This window comes from Bos javanicus, chromosome 4, assembly GCF_032452875.1.
Source record: "Bos javanicus breed banteng chromosome 4, ARS-OSU_banteng_1.0, whole genome shotgun sequence".
Taxonomy (NCBI): domain Eukaryota; kingdom Metazoa; phylum Chordata; class Mammalia; order Artiodactyla; family Bovidae; genus Bos; species Bos javanicus.
In genome coordinates, this window is record NC_083871.1 from 13039053 (window position 1) to 13052990 (window position 13938).

Here is a 13938-nt window from a genome sequence, read left to right on the forward strand (position 1 = left end):
GGGCCAGGATCCCGAGGGAGTGAAGGGAATGTAGATAACCACAAAACTCTTCCTCCAGATTAACTTCTCAGAACCTCAACATGTAAAATAGAAACAGTGATGAATGTGTCCCCAGGCATTTCACTCTCTGTTGTTTTGTGGAACTTCCTCCATTGTTGAAAACAAATATGTCATTATTTACAACCTCCCTGCAATAAATAACTCTGAAGCACTGAGGCTTGAAAACCACTGTTCTGTGGTTACAAGTCTCTTAGGGACTTGACCCCACTTGGAAAGCATATTTTCCTTTTCAAGAAAAACAAGGTTGATAATTGCAGATTTCTAATATCTAATTTTGATGTGTTAGGAACAGGGACTTAAAAATTTATTTGTTTGTTTGTTTATAGCTGTGCTGGGTCTTCGTTGCTGCACGCAGGCTTTTTGGCAAGGGGGGCTACTCTCTCATGAGGATGCGTGAGCTTCTCATTGCAATGGCTCCTCTTGTTACAGAGCAGGGCTTTAGGGCTCCTGGGCTCAGTAGTTGCTGCTCTTGGGCTTAGTTGCTCCACAGCATGTGGGATCTTCTGGGACCAGGGATAGAACAGGCCTCCTGTGCATTGCAAGGCAGATTCTCAACCACTGGAACACCAGGGAAGCCCAACAGAGAAATTTATATGTTCTCATGTTATACCTAAGACATCTAGTATATTGACTTACCTTTTTAATTCCTCATGACAAATTTGTGAGGCCAGTATCAAAGTGAATGTACTTTTCAAATATAAGTTTTTATTAAATAAAACAACTTACGTTCATTATAGGGTTTTGGAAAGTACAGATTTGTATAAATGCCCCCAAAATCATTCATGATCCCAATATTGTGGTATTTGATATTATAGGATATATACTATGTTAAACTCCTGCTCTTGATACTAAAAACTGTATTTTTAGGATCTTCCCATGTCATCAAATATTTTTCCAAAAATGATGCTTATTTACTGTTTATCTTATGGATCTTATATGATTTACTTCACCCCTTGTTTTAGAACAGTTCCTCTGTTTCCAGTTCTTTTAAAATTATTAAAAATAATATTGTAACAAATATTACATTTTCCTTAGGATAATTTCTTACAGTGGTATTATTAGATTACAGAATATGAGTATTTGAGGGACTTGTACTTAGTACCAATTTGCCAATGAATGTGTTTAGAATGCCCATTTCTCTTTCACATGTTATTATTAGTCAGATTGAACCATTTTCATTTATATAGTTCACAGAGTCATTCAAGCAGAATACATGGGTTTTCCAGACAATGTATGACTATTCCTAGTTCTAAATCAGACGCAAACATCTTGGTGACAATGAAGTACACTATTATCTAATGATCAGAATTCTCTTACAGTTGAATAGCAATTCCTGTCTTCGGACCATCTCTTATAAAGGCTTCTAGATTAACTGATATCTTCAAAGAACAACGCAGAGAAGTGCCCAAGTGCAAGTGGTATAATCCCTTCCTGCTCAGCTCTGATGTGGCCTAGAATTACATATTATCTGGAGAGCAGATGAACTGTCTGTTCTTTAAACAGTCTTCCTTGAATATTGTAGCTCTCAATCTGACTTTGAGGCAGTGAGAACAAGGTTGTGCTCCTTGGGAAAAGTCTATTGTGTAACTTCCATGTTGCCAGGTGAGCATGATCCCTGCTCTTTGGAAGATAATTGAGCTGGAATTAGAATACATGTTTTTTGTTTGTTTTTTTTTAATGGAAGTTAAAGAGCTTAAAAAGCAGAAATAGTAAATAAAGGTTATAGCCTCCATTTTCTGAATTTAGCCAAGTACTCAATATTGCATAAATATTGTTTGAAATGGACTCCATAGTGCAGATAGCTACATGATCTAGACTGGGGGTCAGTAAACTATGGCCCATTGGCCAAATCTGATCCACTGCTTTTTTTTATAAATAAAGTTTTATTCAAACACAGCCATAGACATTCATTTATATGTTGTTATTTATTATTGTCTATTTGTTTGTGGCAGTTTTCATTCTACAGCAGTAAAGCTAACTAATTGCACGGAAACCATATAACCTCTAAATCCTAAAGTGCTATTTGCACTGTTAGAGAAAATGATTGCCTACATTGGTGTAGGCTGCTCTGTGATCTGGAACCATTCTTTGTAACATGGCTGATTTAGTTTTAGCCTGAGTAAGCAAATCTGCATTTTTAATTTTGGCTTTTAAGAATTGAACGTTTGTCACCACCTCTAAAACAGGCAAATACTGTGTCATTTCACTTAAAGTCCTTTTATTCTCTTTTGTTTTATATTTAACATATGAATATGTTCATTTGTTCAGGGGTTTACCACAGAGTGTCAGCTGCCTGGCTCTCTGTCACAGGATTGGTGTCCTGTACACTGCCACTGCCACAGCTTTAAACTTCTCTATGTGATTAACATAACATGCCCAAAATTATGCACAGAATCTGGGGTGGAGGTGGAGAGTCATTTTGTGTTGGAGTCTGTAAAAAAAAAACTCATATTACAGAAAGAGTTCTCTTAATTATATTATTTCAACCAAAAGTATACGTTATACTGTTTGGGCAAAGTGCATTATACTAACATTCTTGCAATCATTCCTCTTTTTAGCCTATTAAATATCTTGTAACTGAACTCTAACCTCCTCTATTTTCTGTTGAATATTTTATCCATAGTTCTTGGATATACTTAGTGGTTAAATATTTGGTGAATGAACGATATCAAACAAACTAGAATTTGTTGTATAATACAAGACAGCTATTTAATTTCCCAAACAGTTGACGAGGGGGCTAGCACAATTTATTAAATGTTCCTTTAACCGTTTCCTTCTGGTTGGAAGGCCAGCATTATTATCTGCAGTATTTGTCTTTACACTCTGGACTGCCTTTGACCTTCATATTCTGTTTCATTTTCTCATTAATCTTTGGTGCAGTAATGTTAGAATATATATAAAACATTAATGAAATAAATCAGATCCACCTAACACTTCTCTTCAAAAATTCCTTTGCTTTTCAAGTTATTCAAGAAAACATTTGAATCATTTTAACTCCCTTGAAGAAACTTCTTTGCATTTTTTATTGTAATTTCGTTAAGCTAGTAAATTAACTTGCAAAAAACTGGCATTTTTATCACATTGACTCTTTTAATCCAAGTTCATGGAACATATCTGTTTAATTAAAGTCTCTTTCTGATCCTCCCTCAAAGTTTATAGTCCCCTCTATTATGTAAGTGTCACCTGTAAGTAATAGAAAGTCTTAACCAGAGTGGATTAATCAAAAGCTGCCACAAAGGGAGGTTATATTAGCTCCAATATAAGTAAAGAAGTCTTCATTATTTTTCTATTTTCAGAAATGACTTTTATAAAAGAGACTTAATGACTTTCATAAGATCAAAATTTGTGTTCCCTGAAAGTTTGTTATTACTCAGCTATAAAACCTTATGTGCATTTGCGGAGGAAGATTTTTAGAATACATTTTATAATAGCTATTACTCTTTTCCAAGTTTTTCTTGGGCCAACTTTGGTATTTTGTATTTCTTAAGAAATTCATATATTTCCTCTAGGTATTCATATCTATTAACTTATATTTTTATAATATGGCTTTAAAATAGTGAAATCTTTAGTAGCTGTAACTAGTTACCTTTTTTATTCTTTTTTTGCTTTGAAAATGCTCAATTTTTTCTTAGTTTTTTTCTAGAATTTATCTGTCAAGTTAGCTTTACATTTCCATTTTTTATTTTTAAATTTAAAAATACTTATTTTTTCCTACCAATATCTTTATTTTTTCTCACCAATATCTTTATTTTTTCTCCTGTTTTATTTTTTGATATTTATCAGTTGCATTCAATACGTTTATTTTTCTGATAACCCTTATATTTTGATAAGTATATTTAAAGCTATAATTTTTTCCCTGAATATTGCTTTAGCTATATGCAACTTTTCTCTTTAACACAAGAATTATTTACGGGTATATTTTACTTTCCACACCTATATACTTTATTTTGCTATCCTTTTGTTATTGAGTTCTGATTTTATGACACTATTCAGAAAAAATATTCTGTATAGTATCTATTTTGAATTTTCAAGATTTCTTTTGTAGCTTAATTCATAAATAGTTGTATTTAAATATTTCTTATGTATGTAAACATCACACATATCCTGTACTTTGATATGAAATTTATATAAGCATTAAATTTATATCGATAAGATTAATAATACAAACATACAAATGTCTTCTCTGTAGCGTGGCTTAGATTTTGTGGTTTGATGTACCAATTGTGAAAAGTATAAGTTAAAATCATCAGCTACAGTTTCTTTCTTCCTATAATTATAGCAGTTGCAGTTTTATATATTTAAAGGCAATGCCAGAGAATGCTTAAACTACCACACAATTGCACTCATCTCACACACTAGTAAAGTAATGCTCAAAATTCTCCAAGCCAGGCTTCAACAATATCTGAACCGAGAACTTCCAGATGTTCAAGCTGGTTTTAGAAAAGGCAGAGGAACCAGAGATCAAATTGCCAATATCCGCTGGATCATCGAAAAAGCAAGAGAGTTCCAGAAAAACATCTATTTCTGCTTTATTGACTATGCCAAAGCCTTTGACTCTGTGGTTCACAATAAACTTTGGAAAATTCTTCAAGAGATGGGCATACCAGACCACCTGACCTGCCTCTTGAGAAATCTGTATGCAGGTTACGAAGCAACAGTTAGAACTGGACATGGAACAACAGACTGGTTCCAAATACGAAAAGGAGTACATCAAGGCTGTATATTGTCACCCTGCTTATTTAACTTATATGCAGAGTACATCATGAGAAACACTGGGCTGGAAGAAGCACAAGCTGGAATCAAGACTGCTAGGAGAAATATCAATAACCTCAGATATGCAGATGACACCACCCTTATGGCAGAAAGTGAAGAGGAACTAAAAAGCCTCTTGATGAAAGTGAAAGAAGAGAGTGAAAAAGTTGGCTTAAAGCTCAACATTCAGAAAACGAAGATCATGGCATCTGGTCCCATCACTTCATGGCAAATAGATGGGAAACAGTGGAAACAGTGTTAGACTTTATTTTGGGGGGCTCCAAAATCACTGCAGATGGTAACTGCAGCCATGAAATTAAATGATGCTTACTCCTTGGAAGAAAAGTTATGACCAACCTAGACAGCATATTGAAAAGCAGAGACATTACTTTGCCAACAAAGGTCCGTCTAGTCAAGGCTATGGTTTTTCCAGTGGTCATGTATGGATGTGAGAGTTGGACTGTGAAGAAAGCTGAGTGCTGAAGAATTGATGCTTTTGAACTGTGATGTTGAAGACTCATGAGAGTCCTTTGGACTGAAAGGAGATCTAACCAGTCCATTCTAAAGGAGATCAGCCCTGGGATTTCTTTGGAGGGAATGATGCTGAAGCTGAAACTCTAGTACTTTGGCCACCTCATGCGAAGAGTTGACTCATTGGAAAAGACTCTGATGCTGGGAGGGATTGGGGGCACGAGGAAGAAGGGACGATAGAGGATGAGATGGCTGGATGGAATCACCGACTCGATGGACGTGAGTTTGAGTGAACTCCCGGAGATGGTTTTGGACAGGTGGGCCTGGCATACTGCGATTCAAGGGGTCACAAAGAGTCAGACAGGACTGAGCGACTGAACTGAACTGAACATATATGTTCAGGATTATTGCAACTTTTCAATTTATTGTAATATCTCTCTTGTTTTCTAATGACACATTTTACTACAAATTCTGTTTTGTTTGTAAAAATTCAGCACTGCCTTTCTTTGGCTTCATATTTGCTGCAGAGTATCTATTTCTTCCATCTCTTTATTTTCAACCCTTCTGTGTACTTTTCACAACTGTGTTTCCTTTAGTCAACATATTCCTAAATCTTACTGTTATTCTACTCTAGGAGTCTCTGTCAGGTAATTGGTCAGTTTACCCCATTTATATTTAATTATTTTACTATTAGAACTTACATCTACCACCTGATTTCATAATTTCCATGCTTCTTTTTGTTTTGTTTTTATCTTTTTTACCTGCTTGCTGTTAGATATATCACTTTTTCATCTGCTGCTTAACAGTTACACATGTTTATTCTCTTCTCTAACAGTTACTCTCAAGTAGCTTTGACTCCGTCTTAGGATATTTTCACCCAGCAACATGAAAGGCAGACCAGCAGCTATGTCTTTACCATTTAACCAAATAATAGCCTTCACATACATTCATCCACCTCTCCTCCCCTCTAATACTGACACAAGAGTAATGATTAGCTGGTTTTAACATTTTAATTCACCACCTCTTCCCCTAAAAGTGTTGTTGCACAGGCTAATTTTTTTGACCTAGCACTGCATACTGTAAAATAAAAATCTAACAACAACAGCCATTTGGATACTTGTATTACTTTAACTTTGTACTTTAAATTTTTCATCACAATTTCTTAAAGTGGGTCTCCTTTCTTTTTTCCTAATCTGTTTTCCTGTTCTGTGTTTGTGTTTATGTTTTCAATTTGGTCTGTGAATATTTTCTTCAGGTTTTGAATTTTTTTCAGTTTCTGTTTCCTTAGAAACACTGTCTCTAGTATTATCTTTTTACCTTTCTTTTCTTCTCTGTTTTTTCCCACGCCTGAGATTGTCCTCAAACGTGTCCTCTCACATCAGTGTTTCACCTCTCTGTAGCATTAAGTATGCTTTGACTTCAAGTTTCTGTATGCTTTTTTAGCGCTTCTAACAACTTAATTCTTTTCATACATTTTAGTTTCCATGTTCTCCATTCATTTTTCATGCCTCTTTACTTTCTCTTCATCCTGGTATTCCGTAGAGTTACCTTAAAATATCTTTTTATTTATGGGATACATTATTTTCACAGGTTTACTTATTTGAATTTTCAAGTTGATATTTTCTTTTCCCTGATCTGAAGAATTTAGTAATAGGCTTAGTTTTGCCTTTTTCTCATCTATTTATCTTCAATGAGGCACAAACCATTTTTGTATCCAGTGTTAATCAGGAATTTTTCACTTTTTGAAACCACAAAGCCCATTGCTGGACCTCCGTCAGGAGGACATGTCTGTGTGCCTAGTTCCCAGCCTGGTTGCTGCTTTCTGGCAGCCTCTCATCTAAAGCAGTTCTCTGTACTAATGTGCGATGTCCAGATCTCACCATGCAGCTCTGTAAGTTAAAGAAAGAAAAGCTATTCCTCGCTCTCAAAGCACTTACTGGGACTGTCCCTGTCCATATTGCTGCACGTTGGAGTCTGGAGCTGTAAGTATGCAACGTGCCACTGTCAGCCACCTTCCTGAATTCTTTTTCTCATGTAGCAGTTGCTTTCTGAATGAACACAGGAGGTGGAGAGTGAGAGAGCCTGGTGTGAAGGCACTCCAGGAGAGACAGTAGAGTTTGCCTTCTTCCTCATTGATAAACTTGGTGTCTCACGCTGTTGGTGAGAGAGGCACAAGGCACCTCCCTGTCTTTGGAGTGAAGATAGTGAAGCTTGGATAGATTTTTCTTAATTCAGCTTCATGACTCACATTCTAGTAACAGTTGTTTTTAGTTTCAGTATCAGTTTGGTTGTGAGTTTTTCTTTTCTAATATGATTTCACTGGATATGTATTGGAAAGTAGGAAGAGGCTGAATCAGAAACTGCTGGCCAGGTGCCTGGTCAGTGGACTGTCAGCGCTTCCCAACACCATTCCTTCTTGAGAGTCATAAGTATTAGCTCCCAGGAAAAACAGTTCTGCATTTATCTGGAGGGAAAAAATGGAGTCTAAAAAATATGTTATTTTGCCTAATTAAGTCATAGAAAATCTATGAAAAGTAATTTAGAAAAAGTTATTAATGCATTAGATAATAAAGTTACCTTTATGGAACTGTCCATTAATATGTCAAGAAGGTAAAACATTGTTATGTACTTAACAATAAACAGGTATTTATTTTAAAAGGAACTGTAATTATAGGCCGTCACCTACATCCAGCACCATCCCCATGAATAACCAGTTTATGAGTCACTTAGAGAGTGACTTGGTGGACTGTGTCACTCTATGCTGCATATACTGCAATTAGTGTTGCCATTCAAATTAGGTTATGACAGCATTCAATCAGCCGATTTCAACTAGTTTTGCATAGTCTATTCCCTGAGTGTTCTTCTATGTAAATGTAAAGATAGGTACCATTTATAAACCTTTGAGCAGAAATTGTAAAGAAATATAGCCTAGCTTAATTTTAATGGCACCAAATACAGGCAAGAGCAGCCCTGATTTCTTCTTTTCTAGAACTTAAGCTATCATGGGTAAGACAGACTGCAATCACATGATCACAGATATAATTGTAAGAATTCTGATTTCAATGCTGAAACCACTGCATAAAGTTGTATGCAAATATCAGTTATTATTTTGCCCTTGTAAGAACGAGCTTCCCAGGTGGCTTAGTTGTAAAGAATTGGCCTGCTAATGCAGGAGACTTGGGAGACACGGGTTGGGAGACATAGGTCGGGAGTATCCCCTGGAGTAGAAAATGGCAACCCACTCCTGTATTCTCGCCTAAGAATCCCATGGACAGAGGAGCCTGGGCGGGGGCGGCGGGAGGAGGGTCACAAAGTTCATGGGATCACAGAAAGTCGGACTGAGCACACATACCACCACCACCAAAATAAGAACAGAGGATGTAAAATCTCCAGTACTAGAGAGCTCTTAAAATATTTCCTGCAAAGATAACATATTTCCTTTTTAGAGAAAAAATGATTTACGTGCCTGTACAAGATAAGTAAAGAATGCAGAAGTTCAGTCTTATAATGTTTATGCATAAAAATGTTTCTGTTTCCTGTGCAGTTATATTTGGATATATTAATTCAGTGATATGAGTACGTGTTCTGTATTCATCTTTTTGAAAGAAATAAACAGAAAATAAACACAGCAGGTATACCCGCAGAATGTTACATGAGAGCTGCTGTTCTTTGTAAGAGTGCATGTGTTTATTTGTACTGTAATCCTGGGGTGGATATCGATGGCATTCGTGTTCAAGAGGACAGAAAAGATGAAAGACATTGGCCTTATAGACATTGACCTGCAGTCCTTAACTTTTTCTTTTTCTTTATATCCTCTCTTCCCAAGTCGTCTCTCCAAACCTATATTCTCTGAAGTTCTAAAAGTTCCAAAAGGTATTTCAGGTTCTGTGTCTATTAAGCAGTTATGTAGACCCTGCTCCCTGCAGCCAGCTGTTGTCTGCAAACCCTTATACTTGTACTTTGGAAAGGCTATTAAACGTGGAAGGAGAACTGCTTTAGAACAAGAAAATTCAATTTGGTATGCACTGTGCTTCTTGTTTCAAGTCACTGTACCTCTTTGAAAAGCAGTTTCGTCTTCCTCATGAAACGGAGGTATCCCAGCCCCCCACCGTTGCCCACTTTGCCTGGGAGGCAAGGGTCCAAGTTTGGAGATATGAGACATAGGCCAAAGCCGCAGGTCATCCGAAGTTCCTGAGTTTTTCTCATGCATCTGGAAACTTCTTTCAGGAGGTGGTATTTATTACTCTCCTCGAAGTAAGTGTTTCAAAGGTAGATTCTGTGTAGCACTCATGTATCCTCAGTGACTAGCACAGCGTCTGGCACATAGTCTCATTCAGTAAATGCAGGTTGAATAATGCCTGAGAAATTTCTAAGTTCAGTGACTAAAAGCAAATGATTGAACACCATGTTGTATGTAGTATGAGAATACTCAGACCCCGGAAGTGACTCATGGTTTCCAGGTGGAATCTTATCTTCTTCCCTGAGAGGTGACAGTGATCACACATGCCTCAGCGTTTCCATGATGATCAGATGAAAAGTGTGTCCAAAGCTGGTTCCGATGAGGTACAGAGGAAGGGAGGAACGGAGTAGGTGCGGTCAGACCTGGGATAGTTTCCTCTCCACCACCCGCTTCTGCTGGGAACTTAAAGAGCCCATGTAACTTCTCTGAGCCTCTTTGCCTGTCTGAACAGTGAGGTTAACAGTGCCTGTCCTACCTCCCTCACAGATCCATTCGCAGTGAGGAAGGAGGACATAACAAAAGGGAAAGGATGCTACAAATGTAAGAAATTTGGAGCTAGCAGAAAGGACTATGGACTGGAATTTATAAAACCTGGCTTTGATACTTATTAGCTCTGCAGCTTAAGCTACTGAAACACAGTTTCTTCCTATATAAAATGAAAAAGTTCAGTTAGTTTATTTTTAATGCTTTTCCTTTTAATAGTGGTGGATTTCTAGACATTGTGTTAAGGTGCATGGGGGATTAAAATAATTACATAATAATTACATATCTATCATTTTAGGCTGTATTAGTATTAGGGAAGCCTTGCACTAAAACTTTTGTCCATCTTCTGAATAACGTCTGAATTTACAGACCTCGTTCTGCTTTCCTATAGCTAAAGGACTGGGCTGTACCGAGTAACAAACACTCTAAGCTTTTATCAGTGTTCTCACCTTGCTGCTTTATGAGTTCAGTTCTCTTCTGTCATCTGTTTCGGTGAGATGGGAGGGGTAGGATAACTGAAAATCAGCCTGGCTGTTTCACAGTTTCCCCTTGGTTTGTCCCACATGTCACTTGATTAATCCAGCGTATGCATTCCTAGGAATGAAAATGCTGGCGTGGGATGAGTTTCTCCACTCTGCAACCATGACAGTCACCTCCAGGGTCTTCATTTCGTAAAACGTTACACCTGTAGTACTTGCAGAGGCTGTGGTGTTCTTCCCATCCTGCCCTCTCATTTTGCATATTGGAAACTGGGGCCCAGAGCTGTAGCTTGCTACAGAACATGGTAATTTGAACAAAGAAAATCCAAAGTCCTAACACATTGTATTGCAATATAATTGGTTACCCTACAGGGAGTTAACCGCTGAGAAAATAAAATACGGCACTTGCTGATAGTTGCAGCATTCATCATAAAATCTGCTCTTGATTTCTTGCTACTCTTCAACTAGAACTAGAGGAGTTGGTTTTATTTCAGGTGCAACATTTTACAGCATTTAGGACTTTTATCTAAGAAGCAGAGTTGGAGTAATCGTATTTTAGTCCTTTAAATCATCCTTTCTTAGTCTTGGCTGACTAAGAGTACTTGCCCCTCGAGACTGTGGAGTGCAGAAGCCCCTGGGAACGGAGAGGGTGAAAGGAGCCACAGCTGCATAGGCAAGACTGCAAGAGCAACCGCGCCCGAAAGCAGGAGAGTAAAATGAGTGAGCAGGGCAGAATCAGATGTAAAAGTTTCAGGGTCACCCCACAGGAGCAGGAGCAGAGATGCAGCTTTGTAGCCCACAGAGACTTAAACCTCGAACGAGACCTGAGAGCATCACGGAAGGGGAATTTTATAAGGAACTTGGGACTCTCCGTTTCTGGGCTCTTATTCATCAGCATCTAACCCTGGATTCTAACTTCTTTCCCTCTTCATCCTTCCCATACGTCCCTAGTGGTCAGGCAAAAACCAAGGAAATTAAGATTACGAACCAGAGAGAGGGCTGAGGTTTGTGAGGTGGTGTGATCTCCAAAGGTTCAGATTTCTGTCTTTTCATTATAGCTGTCTTTCTGATAAGAAAACCTTAGACTTATTTGATTACGGTTATATGGGAAGATTACAGGTCCCTCTGTATAATCCTAAATTCAAACTGCTCTGAAAAGATTATTTTAAAATAATTTTGTAGCAGACGGTAGTAAATCTGACCAAAATTGATAGGCTACTATTTACAGTCTTTATGTACCTCACTTAGTCACAATATTCACATGTTTGGTGGCAAAGATATTCATGTATTTATTTGATTATAGAGCACCTCCACAGACCCTGCTGTGGGCAGTCAGCAATTTATGGAAAATGCATCTTACTAAGTTTCTGAAATTGGAAGAACTCTGAATTCCAAAAACATCTGCCTCCAAGCATTTTAGAAAAGTGATTTCCAACCTAGAAATTGTTTTCCATAATTTTTTTTTTTTATTCCTTAAAGAGTGATTGTTTCCTTCATTTTTCTTCCTTTACAAAGAAAGCAAAGTGGGGGGAAGGGAGAAGCAAAACAAATCTAAATGGTGGCTCTAGAGAGAATCAACCGCAGCTGAAGCTTTGGAGGGTCCAGGCCCTCAGTATGAGTAAATGACTTAAAGGACGGACATCTAGATCTGTACTTTTACCTGCAATGTAAAAAGGAAATTACACATCTTGTCGCCGACCTGCATCGTCCTCTTTCAGCTTTGCAGCCGCAGCCCGAGCTGTAAAAGAGCTGCTAAGCTAAAATGCGCGCCACTCGCGGAACCAGAGCGCCGCCTTCCTTCCAGATTTGGAATCGAAGCTTCCCACTGCCCGTCTGCCTGCTGAAGCTGTTCAGTCCTCAAGACCGCAAGGAAACAATTCCTTGACACTCAAATCACAAAGGAAGAGCTGCAAGGAGGGCAGGAAAATGTGTTTCCTTCTCTTTGGTCCCTGAGCAATTAAATTCATAACCTAATCTGATGTTAGGGAGCGTGGACCATAAACCCTGTGTTTAATTAGTTCGCACCTAGAGAGTCATTTTACACACTAGACATTTTAATTTACAACCTGCTGCACCGTAGCATTTTCCTAGCCCTTCAGCTATATAATAAGGTATTCTGCCAGCTGCTAAGGCTTTAAAAATGTAGAAAAATATAGATACGCTTAGTTCAGATTTTTTTCCTTTCTTTTCCATTTTCAGTTGCAAATCAAACATGCAGTTACAGAAGCAGAGATTCAAAAATTGAAGACCAAGGTAAGCAGCAATACATGGTGTTTGAATTGTACTTTCTAAACTCCAGATGCTATGAATAAATTCAACCCAAGCACTAAATGCTTTGTTTGTGTACATTTAGAAGAACACAAATGAGAGATTCGTTCCCACTGTTAGTGGGAAAACCTAACAGTGCACACCCTTAGGGGGTCAGCACCCCTCAGTGAAAATAGCACAGGATTTTAAAATTACATATTTGCATATTTGCACCTATGTGGCCAATTCCCTCTGAACTTTCTCAAGAAGTAAATGTTTATAATAGTTCAAGCATTCAAACTACATTTTGACCACTAATCCTTAAGCACAAGCTGTTATACTGTATCTCTTTCTCTTTTATTTTATTTTAAATAAATATAATCATTTTATTTATTTTTAGCTTACCAGAAATAATGTATTTTTATTAACATAGCACATTAATTAGGTTTCATAAAGAAAAATTCAAATTTCTAGTAATGAAATACTGTGAAATTTAATTAATATATGAATAATTTATTTTAGGTTCCAGATGCTACCAGAAATCTTTAGACAAGTTTAGTTCATGTCATTTAAATTTGTGGGAAAAAACAGGTCTTGATAAAAGGAGTATATATTTTTAGTTTATATATGAAATAATGCAAAGTTCAAAAGGGCATTTTTAATTGGTAAATTATAAGGTAAGTTTCAGTTTCTTGAACTGTGTCTAGTTTTATCAAATATGTAGTCTCAAAGATTTTAAAATATGTTTTGAATTACTTTAAAAACACAGTTAACGTTTTTTTTTTATGGTCTTCTAATAATTGAGACATAATTCCTCCCACACCACTAATAGTCCGTTTCCCTGTTCACAGTATATACACTTGTTTTGTTTTTTCCATGTGTTTTAAATGGAGATAAATTAGCAAGGCTATTTTAGGTAAATGGTATTTTCAGCTAATAACTCTGTAGTTCTTTAGTCAAAACATGTCTATACATCATTCATGGTTTCAGCCAAGCTCTGTGAATAATAATTTTTAAATTAGTAGAGATTGGTAAATAAGCAACTTGAACACAAAACACTGCTTAATAAAAGGTGCAGGTAAAAACCCAGTCCTGTTTTAAATTTCTATTGTTTCTTGGCATAGAATGGAAGAATAGAAGATTTTTAATTGTTGGGTTACAGTTGGGGGAAAAAGATTGCCCTCTGATTGCAAGTGCTTTAACAAG

General features: G+C 37.0%; 1 protein-coding gene across 12 annotated transcripts in view; it reads left to right on the forward strand.

The window, feature by feature from the left end:
• The window catches only part of PPP1R9A (protein phosphatase 1 regulatory subunit 9A), a 349529-nt gene that overhangs the window by 270978 nt on the left and 64613 nt on the right, over positions 1 to 13938 (forward strand). For all 12 annotated transcript variants that reach the window (XM_061413476.1, XM_061413484.1, XM_061413474.1 and 9 more), the window contains one exon: positions 12685 to 12738. In XM_061413476.1, the coding sequence (XP_061269460.1) occupies positions 12685 to 12738 (54 nt within the window). The remainder of the gene's footprint in view (positions 1 to 12684; positions 12739 to 13938) is intronic.